The sequence below is a fragment of the Carya illinoinensis genome, chromosome 13 (assembly GCF_018687715.1).
Source record: "Carya illinoinensis cultivar Pawnee chromosome 13, C.illinoinensisPawnee_v1, whole genome shotgun sequence".
Taxonomy (NCBI): Eukaryota; Viridiplantae; Streptophyta; class Magnoliopsida; order Fagales; family Juglandaceae; genus Carya; species Carya illinoinensis.
Window position 1 is genome coordinate 26,210,333 of NC_056764.1, and position 14,837 is coordinate 26,225,169.

Consider the following 14,837-nt stretch of genomic DNA (forward strand, 5'->3'; position numbering starts at 1 on the left):
CATCTCCAAGAAATAAAGAGTAACGATATTCCTACAATCTCTTTTTTAAAAGGGATGGTGGCTATATAAAATCTAAAATTCAATTACATCATCACATTGGCTAGGTAATTTTAATAGAAGTTATGAACATCATTTTACTAAAAGTTAGTAACATCTCAAAATAAATAGGAAAAAAGGAACGACAATAAGGAGAGTATCTTCAAAATTGAGTAGATAACAAGAAATTCCAAGCAACAAGGAGAGCATCTTCAAAATTGAGTAGATAACAAGAAATTCCAAGCAACGAACAAAGCAAAAGCTTTCCCAATAATCAAAAGATTTCCCAGATTTCAAGAATGTCAAGAATCTAACATTGCAAACAATTCAAGACATGTGTCCAAGAGAAAGAAACAAAGAGCATCTTTAAAAGTGATAAGATAACTTGATGGAATTTGGAAGGTCAGAAAAAGCACTAAGCAAAGCATCTTCAACAATAACAACAAATTTCATGCATAACACGCAACTGCACAAGCAGGGCATTATAAATGTTGGTCATGGCTAGAGTCCTCTGTATTCAAAGCCAGCATATCCTCCTTCCATCCCTCAAGCAACTCAAGAGCCGTTTTTAGCACTCCTTCACCAACCATCAAGAAATGGCAGAAGGTATTCTCTTCAACATTGCTCAACGAATAATTGAGAGCTTGGGCTCCCAAACTCTCAAAGAGGCTAGCCTGTTTTGCGGTGTGACAGATGAGCTTCACAAGCTCGAGAGCACTGTCTCAACAATCCAAGCCGTGCTTCTTGATGCTGAGGAGCAACAGGTAGTGAACCATGAAGTTAGACATTGGCTTGAAAAGCTTAAGGATATCGTTTATGATGTAGAGGACTTGTTGGATGGTTTCTCCACTAAATGTATGTTGTGAGAGATGATGACTCGGGATAAGATGGCAAAAAAGGTACGAATCTTCTTCTCCAAATCAAACCAACTTGTCTATGATCTAAAAATGGGCCATGAGATTAAGGCAATTAGACAAAAGTTAGATGCCATTTCATCTGATAGGAAATTCCACTTGGAGGAACGCAATGTAGAGATAGGAGTCAAGAGTATGAAGAGGGATGATTCTCATTCTTTTGTACTTGAGGCAGAAGTTATTGGTAGAAAGGATGACAAGAAGAAGATAATAGATATACTTCTTTCTGATTCCGAAGTTAAATAGAATGTCACAATCCTTCCGATTACTGGCATCAGAGGATTAGGAAAGACCACACTAGCTCAATTCATTTTCAATGACCAAGCGATCAAAAAATATTTTCAGTTAAAAATGTGGGTTTGTGTATCTGATATCTTTGATGTTCAAAAAATTGTAGAACAAATCTTAGAATCTATAACAAACAAGAAACAAGAAGTTTCTGCAATGGAGACATTGGCCTCTCGTATTCGGAAAGAAATTGAAGGAAAGAAGTACTTACTAGTGTTGGATGATGTGTGGAATGAGGATAGTGAGAAATGGGATAAATTGAAAACAATATTGATGGGTGGTGCAAGAGGCAATAGAATATTAGTAACCACACGTAGTGAGATGGTGGCAAATATTACAGGCATAGTGGAACATCCATATTTCTTAGGTGGTTTAAATGAAGAAGACTCATGGTCCTTATTTAAGCAAATGGCATTTAGGGATGGAGAGGAGGCTGGAAATTCAACACTTGTGACCATTGGAAAGGAGATTCTAAAAAAGTGTTTAGGTGTCCCACTTGCCATAAGAACAATTGGAAGGACATTATCGTATTTGCAAAATTCAGAAACAGAGTGGTTGCTTTTCAAGAACAATAAACTCTCAAAAATAAAAGAAAAAGACATCTTACCAACTCTGAAGTTGAGTTATGATCAACTCCCCTCACATTTGAAGCAATGTTTTGCTTATTGTAGTTTATTTCCAAAAGATTACATGATTAATAAACCCCTTCTTGTTAATCTTTGGATAGCACAAGGGTTTGTTAAGTTATCAGATGAAGATGAATGCTTAGAAGATGTTGGCCATGAGTATTTCATGGATTTATATTGGAGATCATTCTTTCAAGAAGCTAGAATGGATGGTTTGGGCAACATAATTTACTTTAAAATGCATGACCTCATGCATGATCTTGCGGTATCAGTGGCAAGATCATTGATCACCATAGTAGATAATGATAAGAAAATCATTATTGAGAAAACTCGTCATGTATCAATTGTCGATGATAAATATTTTTCCTCTGGGGTTTCTACTTCATTTTCAAAAGCAACTAGAATTAGGACGTTTCTCACCCCTTACAAATTGCAACATATATCTGAGTCAGCTTGTGATAAATTATTTTCCTCTTGTGAGAAACTGCGAGCGTTGGATCTGCATGGAACATGGGTTGGTCATGATCGAAAATCTATAAAAAACTTGAAGCTTTTAAGATATCTTGATTTGTCTGGAAACTCTAATATCAAGAAGTTGCCGAATTCCATAACAAAGTTGCAAAATTTGCATACATTGGTACTCTTTGATTGTGTTTCTCTGGAAGAATTGCCAAGAGAATTAGAAAAATTAATCAACCTCAGGCATCTTGTTATTGACAATTGTGAAGTTTTAAGTCATATGCCATGTGGACTGGGGAAGTTGACTAATCTTCAAACATTATCGAGCTTTGTGATCCACTCTGTTGCTTCTACCTCAAAGCATATCGGTGGGCTAGGCGAGCTAAACCAACTAAATAACCTAAGAGGAACTCTAAAAGTCATAGGTATGAGGGGCGAGAAAGATGTTGCATTAGATTATAAGGCTGCAAATTTAAAGGAGAAACATCTTCTTCAAGCTCTGTATTTACAATGGAGGAAAGAAGACAAGGGTGATGAAATGCTGGCATTGGAAAGCTTCCAACTTCACCCAAATCTTAAGAAACTTTATATAGAGTACTATGCATGTGTGAGGTTTCCGATTTCGCTTTCTTTACTCACGAATCTCGTTACATTTGAACTGTGGAGGTGTAAGAAACTAGAATATTTGCCACGGCTGAGTCAACTACCTTCTCTTCAGCGTCTTTATCTTAAAGAATTGGATTCTTTGCAATACATATCAAATTGGGGCGATCAAAGCTCCGATTTCCTTTCTTCTTCTTCTTCTTCTTCAGCTATAACGCCATTTTTACCATCTCTAGATGAAATTCAACTTCTTCGCTGCCATAATCTCAAGGGTTGGTGGAGGAAGAGGAGTGACTAAGCTATGGATGCCAATAGCATAACGGATGCATTGATGAAGACAATAGAGCATCCTTCACTCCCTTTGTTTCTTCTACATCTTTCAAAATTAGACATATCGAGTTGCCCTATGTTGACTTCATTGCCAATGTTTCCAAATCTTGAAATGTTGGAATTGTCGAAGGCTAGTTGGAAGCCAGTGCAACAGACCATGATGATGACAAATGTGGCAGCACTACAAAATCTGTCAGGAACAACAACAACCTTGCCCTCCTCCTCCTCTACACTTGTCACCTTTTCATGCACTCCTCTCTCCAAGTTGAAGCATCTACACCTAGAAGATATTGAGGATCTAGAAACATTGTCGGAGGAGGGGTTTCAAAATCTCACCTCTCTCCAGTATTTGTTCATAAAGAATTGCCCTAGATTAAAATTTCTCTCCCAAGGTATAAAATATCTAACTGCACTTCAAGAATTGGAGCTTCATAGTTGTTTTGAGCTTTGTGATCTAGGCGATTGGGAGGGGCTTAAAAATCTCCTATTTTTGACATTTTCGGATCTCCCAATGTTGGTGTTTCTCCCGTCGGGGCTTCAACATGTTACCACTCTACAAGACTTAAAAATTTCAAATTGTGTCAACTTGATGGATATACCAGAATGGATTGGCAACTGGACATCACTTGTGAAGCTTACAATTTCTGGATGCTATAGTTTGAAATCACTGCCTGAAGTAATGCATAGGCTAACATCTTTAAAAATTTTGAAATTTGCTAATTGCCCCAATGTTTTACCAAGCTGTGAAAGAGAGACAGGTTAGGATTGGCCCAAGATTGCTCATATCCCCAACCTGCAACTTTCTTCTTCTCACTCTGAGTTTTCGATTCCTCCAGGTATTCAGGTCGTTATGTATCAATTACCTTATGGCCTCTTCACCTCCCACCATTTTTTTGTTTTTCTCTCTCTCTTACATTATTTATTGGCTATTGAATTGCAGAGTCAATTGTATCGATAGAACTGAAGCAGGCGAAGTGTAGAATGTGCTTGGCATTTTGTTGTTGTTAGCAGGAAGAAGCCAGTGACTGATTTGTAGTGGAGTAAGAGTTGTGTGATAACCAAGGAAAATGTAAGATCTATAGGCATGACTAGTATAGACGTTTTTCTTTCCCTTTCACTTTTTTTATGATTTTGTTTTTTTAGAAAGCTAATTATTTAGGCTTTGGGGACTTTTACTTGTCTCCCTCATTTGCTATATATAAATGTAAGATCACTTTCAAATCTATGTTTTTATTCACTAGAGATGTTAAGCTTCTCTATTGTAACATTGCAGGGTATGCGATGTGGGATGCAATTCAACAATTAGGCTGAAAGGTTTTCCGACGAAGAAAGACCGAGGAAGGATCAGGATTGAGGAGAGAGAGATTGCTAAAAGTGAGACTTTTCTTTGGCACACTTTGATCTATGGTAAGTATATCAAAGTGCTGATGTGTCCTTCTCCTATTGGAGGGTGTAAAACTCACATTGTCACCTCATCCAATTTTAACTATTTCTCAGAATGAAAAGCCAACGAAGATCTGTACTGCTGCTACTAGCCTGAAAGAGGTTCATTGTACATATCCATTTTTGTATTGGAGCCTATCAAGTTTTTTTTTTTTGAAAAGTTCTACACACCACTACCATTTCACTCTCATTTTATTATATAAGATGTAGCACATTTATTACCAATATATGATTTTTTATTGGATAATTTTTTATATCTAATGATGATAAATATACCACATCTTATATAGTGTGATGAACAGAGAAAAATAAGAAAAGTAAAATAAAAGGACGATAGAACCAATAAATTAGATCCGAGCACTTAGTCCTTGGCCAAGCCAAGGAGGGGACCAGTGTAATAACAGTTTTAGCATCCAATTGGTGAGTTTTTCAAATGCGATTGTAGTCTTCATATGTGAATGTAGAACTACAACCATTTTTTCCTAAGTCATTGACAAAGATCTTCACATCTTTTTCCCCTAAATTCTCGATTAGGAAAAGTTGTAACTTAGTCAGATAGTTAGAATCAAGCAATTTAGGTCCCTAGCAGCTTTGCAGAGGAACACGCAGAGTCGGCTCCTAAAGGTGTAACCGGTCTGGTTCAGTCCGATTTTAGCAGACTTTAGAATCGAACTAGTACACACCGGTTTTGAAAATTTAAAAATTGATACGAACTAATTCATCCCTGAAATCGAAGCTTTCAATTTTTTCGATTTCAATTCGGTTCAGTTCGGTTTTTCCAATTTACCCATTACACGTGACACTAAATAAGTTTAGTATTATAAGTTTTTTAACACTAAATTTAATTGTTAAAATTTAATATTTATTATTAACAATTACAAATTCATTAGTGTCTAATTATAGTAGTATAGTATAAGTAATATCTAACTTATTGGTAAAGGTAATAAGGTAGCTAATTTTCTTGCAAGGCAGGTGAGGAGGGGAAGAATTGTACATATGTGGGCTCCAATGATTTGCCCCTTCATATGCAGGGTTTGCTTAGGATGGATTTTTTGGGTTTGCCTAATTTAAGGCTTTGATTTCTAGTTTGTTTTGTTTTGATTTATTGTTATTTGTGGTGTTGGTTTACAAATAGGCATGTTTAGATTAGTTTATTGATTTATTGTTGAGTTTATTGTATAGGTTAATTTTATTTACTTGGTTTTGATGCCTGGGATGATTTTATTGAATATTGGTAAATCTCAAGTGTCTTGGATGTTACCACGGTATTCCTCCGCCATAAGCGAGGGCAATCAATAAAATTGGGATACTGTCCTCTTCTCAAAAAAGAAATCTAACTTATTTGTGAGATTAACTCAGTATAGTATAATTCGTGATATTAACTTATTATATCAGACTTATTTTTATACCAGTAAGTGGTGACGAATTCATTTCTATATTAGACTTATATTATAATACCTAATTTCATGTTATTATATTAATGTCTAACTTATTTCTATATTTGATTATGTATGTTAGTGATAATATAATGTTTAAATAAGCAAAACTATTAGTCTATTTATATTATAGTATACATGCATTATTTTATAATAATTAACACCTAATAATATATTATTAAAATTTCCTGTTATAATAATTAATAATTTAGCATATAATACATACAATATAATAACAAATATTTTATATATAATATAAAATTTTAGAATATATCGGTTCGGTTCAAACCTTCAAAATATGAAAATTGGTACATGAACTGGTTTAGGATGGACCAGTTACAAATTGGATCGAACCCAATCCAATTCAACTGGTTTTTATTCTTTTACGCCCCTACCGGCATCTATGCTACACTCGACTCAAATGGTTGTAGTGATAGACACGTGGCATGCTAGATGACCCGTGATTTTGGTTGGTGTTAGTAAGTCGAGCAACAAAAGATAAAATCTATCCTCATTCCAACAAGTTCGGGATAAGAGAACAATTGCTAGCGCTAATCAGCAAATATGAATATTTTTTTTTTCAAGCCACAAGAACTACCAATCTGAGATTATATATATATATATATCAAATGAATTCCATTACCAACCTGAAAATTTAATCATTGGATACTTGTGTATAATGGAATGGGTCTAGTGTTGATTAAACCTTACCGTAAGTCATGACATCAAATGGTGGCAATTGAGAAGCACTACAAGGATTTAGGCTTTTTGCAGCGCCTAAAATCCTTGCAAATACTCACTGAAAACGCTGCAATTTCTCAATTCCAATGTTATCAAATTCCTTGCATGTTCGACAGTATAAACCCTTTATTTTTGATCTATTCCAACGAAATGATAAAAACGCTGCAACAGATATCTATTCAGCGTATTAATATCGCTGTATTGTATTCACTTTCGCGCTGCAAAAATCATCTACAAATTTGGTAGTTAGCGCTGCAAAACACCACTTACAGCGATAATTATTGTTGCAATCTTGCAATAGATTACTCATTCAAGTAGCGTGTATATATTTTCGTTGTTTTTATCATTAATTGCAACACTTTAATTCGCTGCAATTACTCTGTAATCGCTACAAATGGAATTTTTCAATAGCAACAATTACGTATAACGCTGATGTTGATTATATTTGCAGCGACAATTTAATGCTGTAATAGAGACATTAACGCTGCAAAAGCATGATGTCCAAAACAACAATTATAAGTTTTGTTGCTTTAGACTTTTTTTGCAATAGCATAAAATCGCTGCAATAGAAATATAAGTGCTGCAATTAGATTCAATCAAACGCATCAAATATTTTTCTCGTTGCTTTTAAAGGTATTTGCAGCGCACAGTAGTCGTTGTTTGAGAGATTTTGCAACGTTAAAAAACGTTGCAATTAATGTGAAACTAAGGCAACAAATTTTATAAACGTTGCTTTTAAGTCTATTTGCAGCGTGCTATGTCCATTGCTTTAGGAGTTTTGCAACGTTAAAAAAATGCTGCAATTAGGGATTTGCAGCAATTTTAGTGTTGTTTGCAACGCTTTAGGAATACATTTGCTGGTCATTTGCAGTGAGCAAAAATCGCTGCAAAAAGCCATTGACCATTTTTTTTTCCCGCTTCAGCTAAAGAGTTGGGCTATCTGAAATGTCCATTTTTCACACTCAACTAAATTATTAGTATTTAAATCACTAAATTATTTATATGTCTAATTTAGTGACTAAATTGAAATACTTATATGCCCAAAGACCCTGATGAAATAATATATTAATTTTGTCAAAATACTTTAAACCCAGTTTTTAAATATTACCAATACTTTTTCACCTACATGAAACGGCCACACCTAGGCCAACTATCCAATATTAAGTACTCCCATAAATTACTAGTATAACATAATACTAAAATCTGGAACTTCCCTTATTTGCACTAATGAATATGATGGATCAACTTAAAAAAGAACCATTTCCTTGTGATATAATAAATCAAACACATTCATTCATCTAATCCCAGTTTAACATGAGACCTTAATGTAGTTATGGGCTATACATTGGGTTGGACCACATGGAACCAAGAACCTACAAGTTACGAACTACTAAATATATAGTGCACAATGTCCGGCTCTTTTACATTTAACAATGTTATCTAGACCAAGTGCACCTGGGCATTGGTGGTGCAGGCTAGAACAACTTCATTGTATACTGTGTTATGTGGGGGAAACTACTTTTGCATTCTTGATAACGTGTCTCTCTCCAACAAAACCTGGCAGGCGGGATAGAATGACTAGTCAGGCAATTGCAATATACAAATTTGCATGCATACTCGCTAGAAAACAGAGTATGAAACAAAAAAAAATTCCACCAAGAGAAGCAAGATACCCAAAAAAATAAATAAAACACACATCTCACATCTTAGATAGAAACCATAAATTCAAGGGATTGTCTAACTACACAATGACTAGCAGATGATGATGCATATTGATGATGATCTAGACCCTCATGCATCATGGTATGCACGCACTGTCATTGGAAACTCGTGAAATATTAATACCCTTATGCCCACTTTTTAGAAATTTTGCTGGAATATATGCTATTGTCATTTCTTTTAGGATAAATTACTAACTGCAACAGAATATATAATAAACATTTATGTACACCACGACAAGTGAAAAAGGAACATCATTCTTTCTTGCCAACGAGTGAAGTTCTAAAATTAATTTTATGGTTCAACTTCCATTCAAGTAAGATTGACATCTCAGGATCCCATCAAAACCCATATTGTCTAACTAAACAAGTTCAGATGAGATATAACATACTTTATAGTAAAGATAATAAATTTGATTTTCCAAGTTTGAAGCATGGCCCAACATTGGGACTATAAGTATTAAAATTGGAAATTTCAATTTTAAGTATGGGATATTGTTAATGATATTTACATGGTTCTACTCTTAAGATGTTAAAGAATCCTATTTGTTATTAGGAGGAAAAACCAGATGCCTGGACCATAAGTATCGCTGGTCCAAATGCACATATTGAGTGTTTGATTGGTTCATGTAACCCAAAACATTTATAAAGACATAGAGAAATACTTTGTATATTGCAGTATCTCTGCCATCTATTTTTTCCTGTCATTTAATGCAACAACCTAATTCACTCTTATGGAATTCTTGTGTCTTCAATGTGTAAAAGCCCTTATGACAGAATCCAGCATGCAGTGAAGACTCCATACATCAACAATTACCCAACATATCATTTAGTACCCGATATCTTCTTTGACAAAGTTAGTGATGTGTACCTGTTTACTGATCTTCACAATTCCCTCCATAGATTCAACAAGTTTTGTTCAGACCTTCAGCTAGAGTAATGGCTTCTTGGAACTTCACATTTTCTGGCATGTACAAGGAGATGTTAGTGAGATAAGTTGCATGTACAATTAAATTACTTTACCTTCAGCTAATTTATATTGCTTTACAATCTCTCATGACTGGCAAAATGAAATACAAATAACAATTATACCCAAATCATCTAAAATTGAAAATTTACATTATTTGCAGCATGATGCCTTTATTTATAGTTGTTCTCTGCATCACCACTTAACAGACCATAACATCTAACTCTTTCTACCTAAATACCATTTAGTAGTTAGAAATATTTCAGTTATCATGAAACAGGTATAAGTCCCAAAATTCACTCTTAGAGATCCTTCTAAAAATACTTTGATAGATATGGTCTTTTTCGTGTAGTGAGAACTGAAAAAGAAATTACAGCAGCAAATACTTGTAAATCTGTCCACGTCCTGAATAACATGCACTGGTTGTTGCCTCATGTGGTTTAGCTAATATCTTTTTAGTCACACAAGTTTTAAGATCAAATCTTAAAACTGGAAAGTTTTGAAGTAGGATTTTCTTATGTTTGGCTAGGGTAGTTGCTGATTATTACTCACTAATTCTTCACCAGAAATTCTACCTGTGCTGTGATTGCTGGATGGGTCAGTTTGGTGTGGACATTAGTCCAACAGATACATGTTGGGCAGAACTTCCAGTATAGCTTGGAAGGTGTTGGTTCCAGAAGTTTGCACATCAATACAACAACAGTAATGGTAAAGGGTAGTTCACCTAGAAACAAAAGAAGACAAATACTAGCAAGTTTAGAAATTTCTCTACAATTCATGTACTGGTGAGAGTAAAAATCACAGTTAAGAAATTAGTAATTGCAACCCTAACCAAGTATTTTCATTTCTTTTCAATCTTTGCTTTTATTCCTCACAGTTTTGTTTTTACATATTTTTCCCTTTTCTGAATATATATCCCTGCAATGTCATATATGTTGTAAATTTTAGCTTCTTTGCATATCTGAGAAATCATCTTTTCACACGGATCAACTTCATCAACCTAATGAACACAGCGTATATTCTCAATGTCACAGTATATAGCACATGCCAACTCCAAGAATATAAACACAGGAAATTAAGATATAAATTTCTACAGTAGATATACAACATTGGAATTTTGTTCAGATTGATAGAGCACGTGCCAACTCTAATAACAAACATAGATACAATCAGCATTTGTGTTACACCCAACATGTAGTGGATGACAAGAGAAGATGGATGTGATGATGCTAACCGGGGTTGTCATGCTGATCGTTGTGGAATGATACAGGTTGTGTTGAACAGTTTGGTTTTAACATGCCAGGAGTATACCAACTGCGGCAGAATATGTCATCATGTTAAATATGATACTATCTGGGTAGTTGTTGGTATACGGCGTCAAAATGCATATAAAGATGCTAACAAGAATTAGAACTAGAATGGAGGTTATGGAAGAGTATAGTTGGTATACTTCAGTAATTTTTTCTCTTTGAAATTAAGATACTGATTTCATGAATCATTTGCAAAATGTGAATTTGAACTGCAATTATAAACGAAGGTACATCCTACTAAAGTATGGAGGTTGTGAAAAAGGAAGGATGTGTGACAGTGATGTGGATTCATGTTTAATGAATCCATTCACAAATGACTTGTAGATGTTAACAGTGTATGATGAACGTGTATATCATGGAAGACTTTTCCCCAAATTGATCCTCCAATAGGTAGAAGGCTCACTCACCCCATAAAGTGAAACGAGGTTTTAATTTTGGAGTAGATGAAGCGTGTTGTGATAGTAGGGGAAACGGTTTTATCTAAATATCATATGTATTCAGAATAGCTTTACACTAGCAGGACACAATACTGTGCAATGAATGATAATCGGGTTATGACATATTGTGTTTTTATGTACGAAATCATCCTTAATGAATTTAAAGGGATAAACTGAAAAAATGACATGCACGTTTAGATATCAATGGAAACACAAAACTTTACAAAAGGGTGTATTATATTTAGACATTTATAATACACCTCATTTCTGATACATCAACCACCATCCAACTTCAATAATTTAGCGAAATGGTAAAAATGGTGCAATTTCCAAATATAAAAATAGGAGTAACAAAAATGTTTGAGAAGGGTAATATTGACCCTTCTGAAATTGCCTTGACACACAACCTTACATGTACATATACTCATAATAAGGCTGGACTTAAAATATTAGTGTCACAAAACTAATTTCAGGAAAACTAGCTGGAAGGTAGCATTGCTAAACTTCACATCTAAAGAATTATGCCGAAAAGCATGAGGGAAAACCATAAGAACTGAAACTACCATATTGCTACCTATAAAACATATCTAAATAGCATGGTTTGTTCCTCAAGTATAAAATATATCAGTCAAGGCATATAATAGTGGTTAGTTAAAAACATATACAGTAATTACCTCGAAAAGGGCCCCTGTGAGCAAGATAATAAGAAGAATCGATCAAATAAAGCTTCAAAAGTTGCAGTTCACCTCATCCTTCAAATTTTCCTAGGGTACAAAACAATGATGGCATTTGTTTAGGAAACAACTATGTGGCATAAATAATAGGCAAGACTGCAATACGTATAATATCCTGGTCTAGAATCAAGATGAGATCAACTAAGGGAGGAGCTGGGAGCAGAGTATAATACCCAGAACAGCCACAACTTCAAGTGCATTTATATATCCCTTTTTAAAGTTTTTTTAGATAAGTTTCGATAAGATAGAAGATACATTTTTTTTGTAAGAAAAGAGAAACATTTCCCAGACAATAAATGAAAAACTTTGGATAAAAGGGGAAATATTGTAAAATGAAAGTTAAGGCGTAATAAGATCAATGTCAGCTAGATTCTTCATAGATGGCTGTAAAGTTATAAAAGAAATAACAAATTGAAAGTAGAAGAGAGAAAATGAAATATCTGAAAAATTTCAAGGGATTTAGTATGTGCTTGAGAGAGAGCGAGAGAGTTTAGGAGTGATCAAAACCTAGCTTCAGGTCCTTAACGTAATGTTAGAAATCTTACACAAATTCCTAATCTTTTGAAAGGCACAAGCAACTTCTGCCGATATTAATGAGTCTAAGGGTTCTGTAATATTTAAAGTAGAGCAGTTAATGATTTCTATGGTGATTCTAAGATAGCAACATTATTAAAGTTTATATTGCTGGAATATATGGGAAATTTTTTCTATATCCAAATTTGATATTGTATGCCCGTTCAACAATTTGGGCTCCAAATTATTTTGTGCTCTAATATCCATAACTTGACAATGCGAAATAGAGAAGAGCAGGTTGGGGCAAGTTGAAATCTGACAATTTCAAGTTATTACTTTACGACACTCTAAAAGAGGGTGTGGTTGTGTGGGTATGTTTGCTGATTTGTAACATCCATCCAAAGATATTCATAATAGTTGATCTTCTACACAAAAGATGTGTCAAATTGAATAAAATACAATGTAGTCTAAGAATGACTATACCAAAGATGGCACTCAGATTTGGAGTTGTGTTTCCAAATCAATTTCTAGTGTAATGTGTGGAGAGGGATTATATAATTCAAGTTCTGTTTCTGGAGGGCCGACATCCAAGAGACATTATTATAATATAGCTAGCATATAATTCAGTAATTCTAATTGAAATTGATCAAAATTTGGGTGCAAACAGATTAATACTGGATAAGTGCTGAACATCCTATTCATATGCCCTATGAGAAGCTACCCAACCCTCACTACTCTTCATTTATGTGCAGACTGACTTGCAGCTCTACACATAAATAGATACTTAGAATTAAATTAGCTGCAAGAAACAAAGGTAAGGGCCCACCGGAATGTAAATCGTATATTTACATTCAAATGTTACAAAAGTTATATTTCGAACACAACAAAAAGTTACGTGGTGCAATGATTTTAACTCCAACAACATAAAAGTAAAGGAAAAAGTTTATGTACGAGGAATAATTATTAAACTGGTTACTCCCAATACAGGGCATGACTATGTCATGGTGGGCTTATTGACATAGTGTTAAGAAGGTGTTTTCATTACTTTATCAGTCAAAAGATATGATATCTCAGGGAAAATGTGTCAGCATCATAAAGAAGATAATACCAGATTGAGGGAAAGAGAGAGCAAACACCACAGGGTTTCACAACTCTATAATCACGCCCCAACACTGACTATCACAAATCCATGTTATAGTTGAACGATCTCATTATTACCGATTATACCACTATGCAAACCCCTGTGAATAAATAATATAAGACCAACATTGCATAAGTAAGTCAGATGTAATCAACTAGGGAGGATAATTAAGTTTGGTGTACATAATCTACTAAAATGTGCTATGCACATTCAATATGCCGTTTTCTATCCTCCCTAAGTCATGATATTATGGTTCAAACCTTCTCCCATTTTTCCTTTGTATACCATTATGGCCAATGGTACATTGGTCTGTGATCTCATTCACACAGATGTTACCAAGTATCTACACTTCAAGGCTGTAGGTGGTACCATATTAATCAACAAAGGAAAGGTATGGAAACTCGTGAACAACTTATATATTCAAGCAATTCTCTCTCTCTCTCAAGCTCTGACAATGTTGTCACAACATGACTTTAGCTTCTATGTTGTGGGGTATGGCAGTGGGAACTATGATCCTCAAACATAATACTAAACTTGGTCCATCCACCTTACATGAACACCATTGGAGTTCCTGTAGGTGGATTCACTGCAATTATCTTTTGTTACTGATAATCCAGGTGAAGATTATCAGTTTTTATTAATTAAGAATAAAATGTATTTAATCTTAATTAAATACAAACATAAATATCATTGCTCCAAAAATTTTTATAGGGGTTTGGTTCAGTGAAATTTTCACTCCGAACTACATAGGTCTGGGGAATAGGCACAGCATTCATCATGAAGAATGGGAAAGGAAAGCTAGAGACACTTCCTCACCCTCCAACAAACTGGCCTCGGTGCTGTCACAGCATTAGGCAGTGACAGAAATTACACTAATGATTCAACTGTTGTCTAATACTCACTAAGGTTGATCCATTTCTTTCAAAAGATGTAATTGTGGAAACTGATCAAAGAGCAAACAGATTTGATGATCAATAAATATAGCCAATTGTTGGTTTTCCTTTTGCTCAATGAGTCAAAAAACAAAGTATCACTGCAAATCAATTCTGTGGATGATCATGTGGGAGATCATCATGTCATTTCATAATTTTAATTGCAAATAGCTCCCAAACAAAAAACTGCACTAGTTTGTTCTGCTCTA

The 14,837-nt window shown here is 34.6% G+C and overlaps 1 protein-coding gene across 1 annotated transcript; it reads left to right on the forward strand.

Annotated features, from left to right (window-relative positions):
* The first annotated feature begins 923 nt into the window (after positions 1-923).
* On the forward strand, positions 924-5,982 carry LOC122291084 (putative disease resistance protein RGA3). Its single transcript, XM_043098729.1, has 6 exons — positions 924-1,112; positions 1,197-4,092; positions 4,197-4,325; positions 4,530-4,663; positions 4,754-4,801; positions 5,672-5,982. The coding sequence occupies exons 1-2, from the start codon at positions 924-926 to the stop codon at positions 3,222-3,224; spliced, it is 2,217 nt and encodes a 738-aa protein (XP_042954663.1). The 3' UTR covers positions 3,225-4,092; positions 4,197-4,325; positions 4,530-4,663; positions 4,754-4,801; positions 5,672-5,982.
* Positions 5,983-14,837: the final 8,855 nt, after the last annotated feature.

Excerpts from the sequence above, each read along its gene's own strand:
- LOC122291084 (XM_043098729.1), top strand. The coding sequence starts at position 924 with ATGGCAAAAAAGGTACGAATCTTCTTCTCCAAATCAAACCAACTTGTC. Across the intron at positions 1,113-1,196 it reads GGGATGATTCTCATTCTTTT|AATGTCACAATCCTTCCGAT; the intron begins GTACTTGAGGCA and ends GAAGTTAAATAG.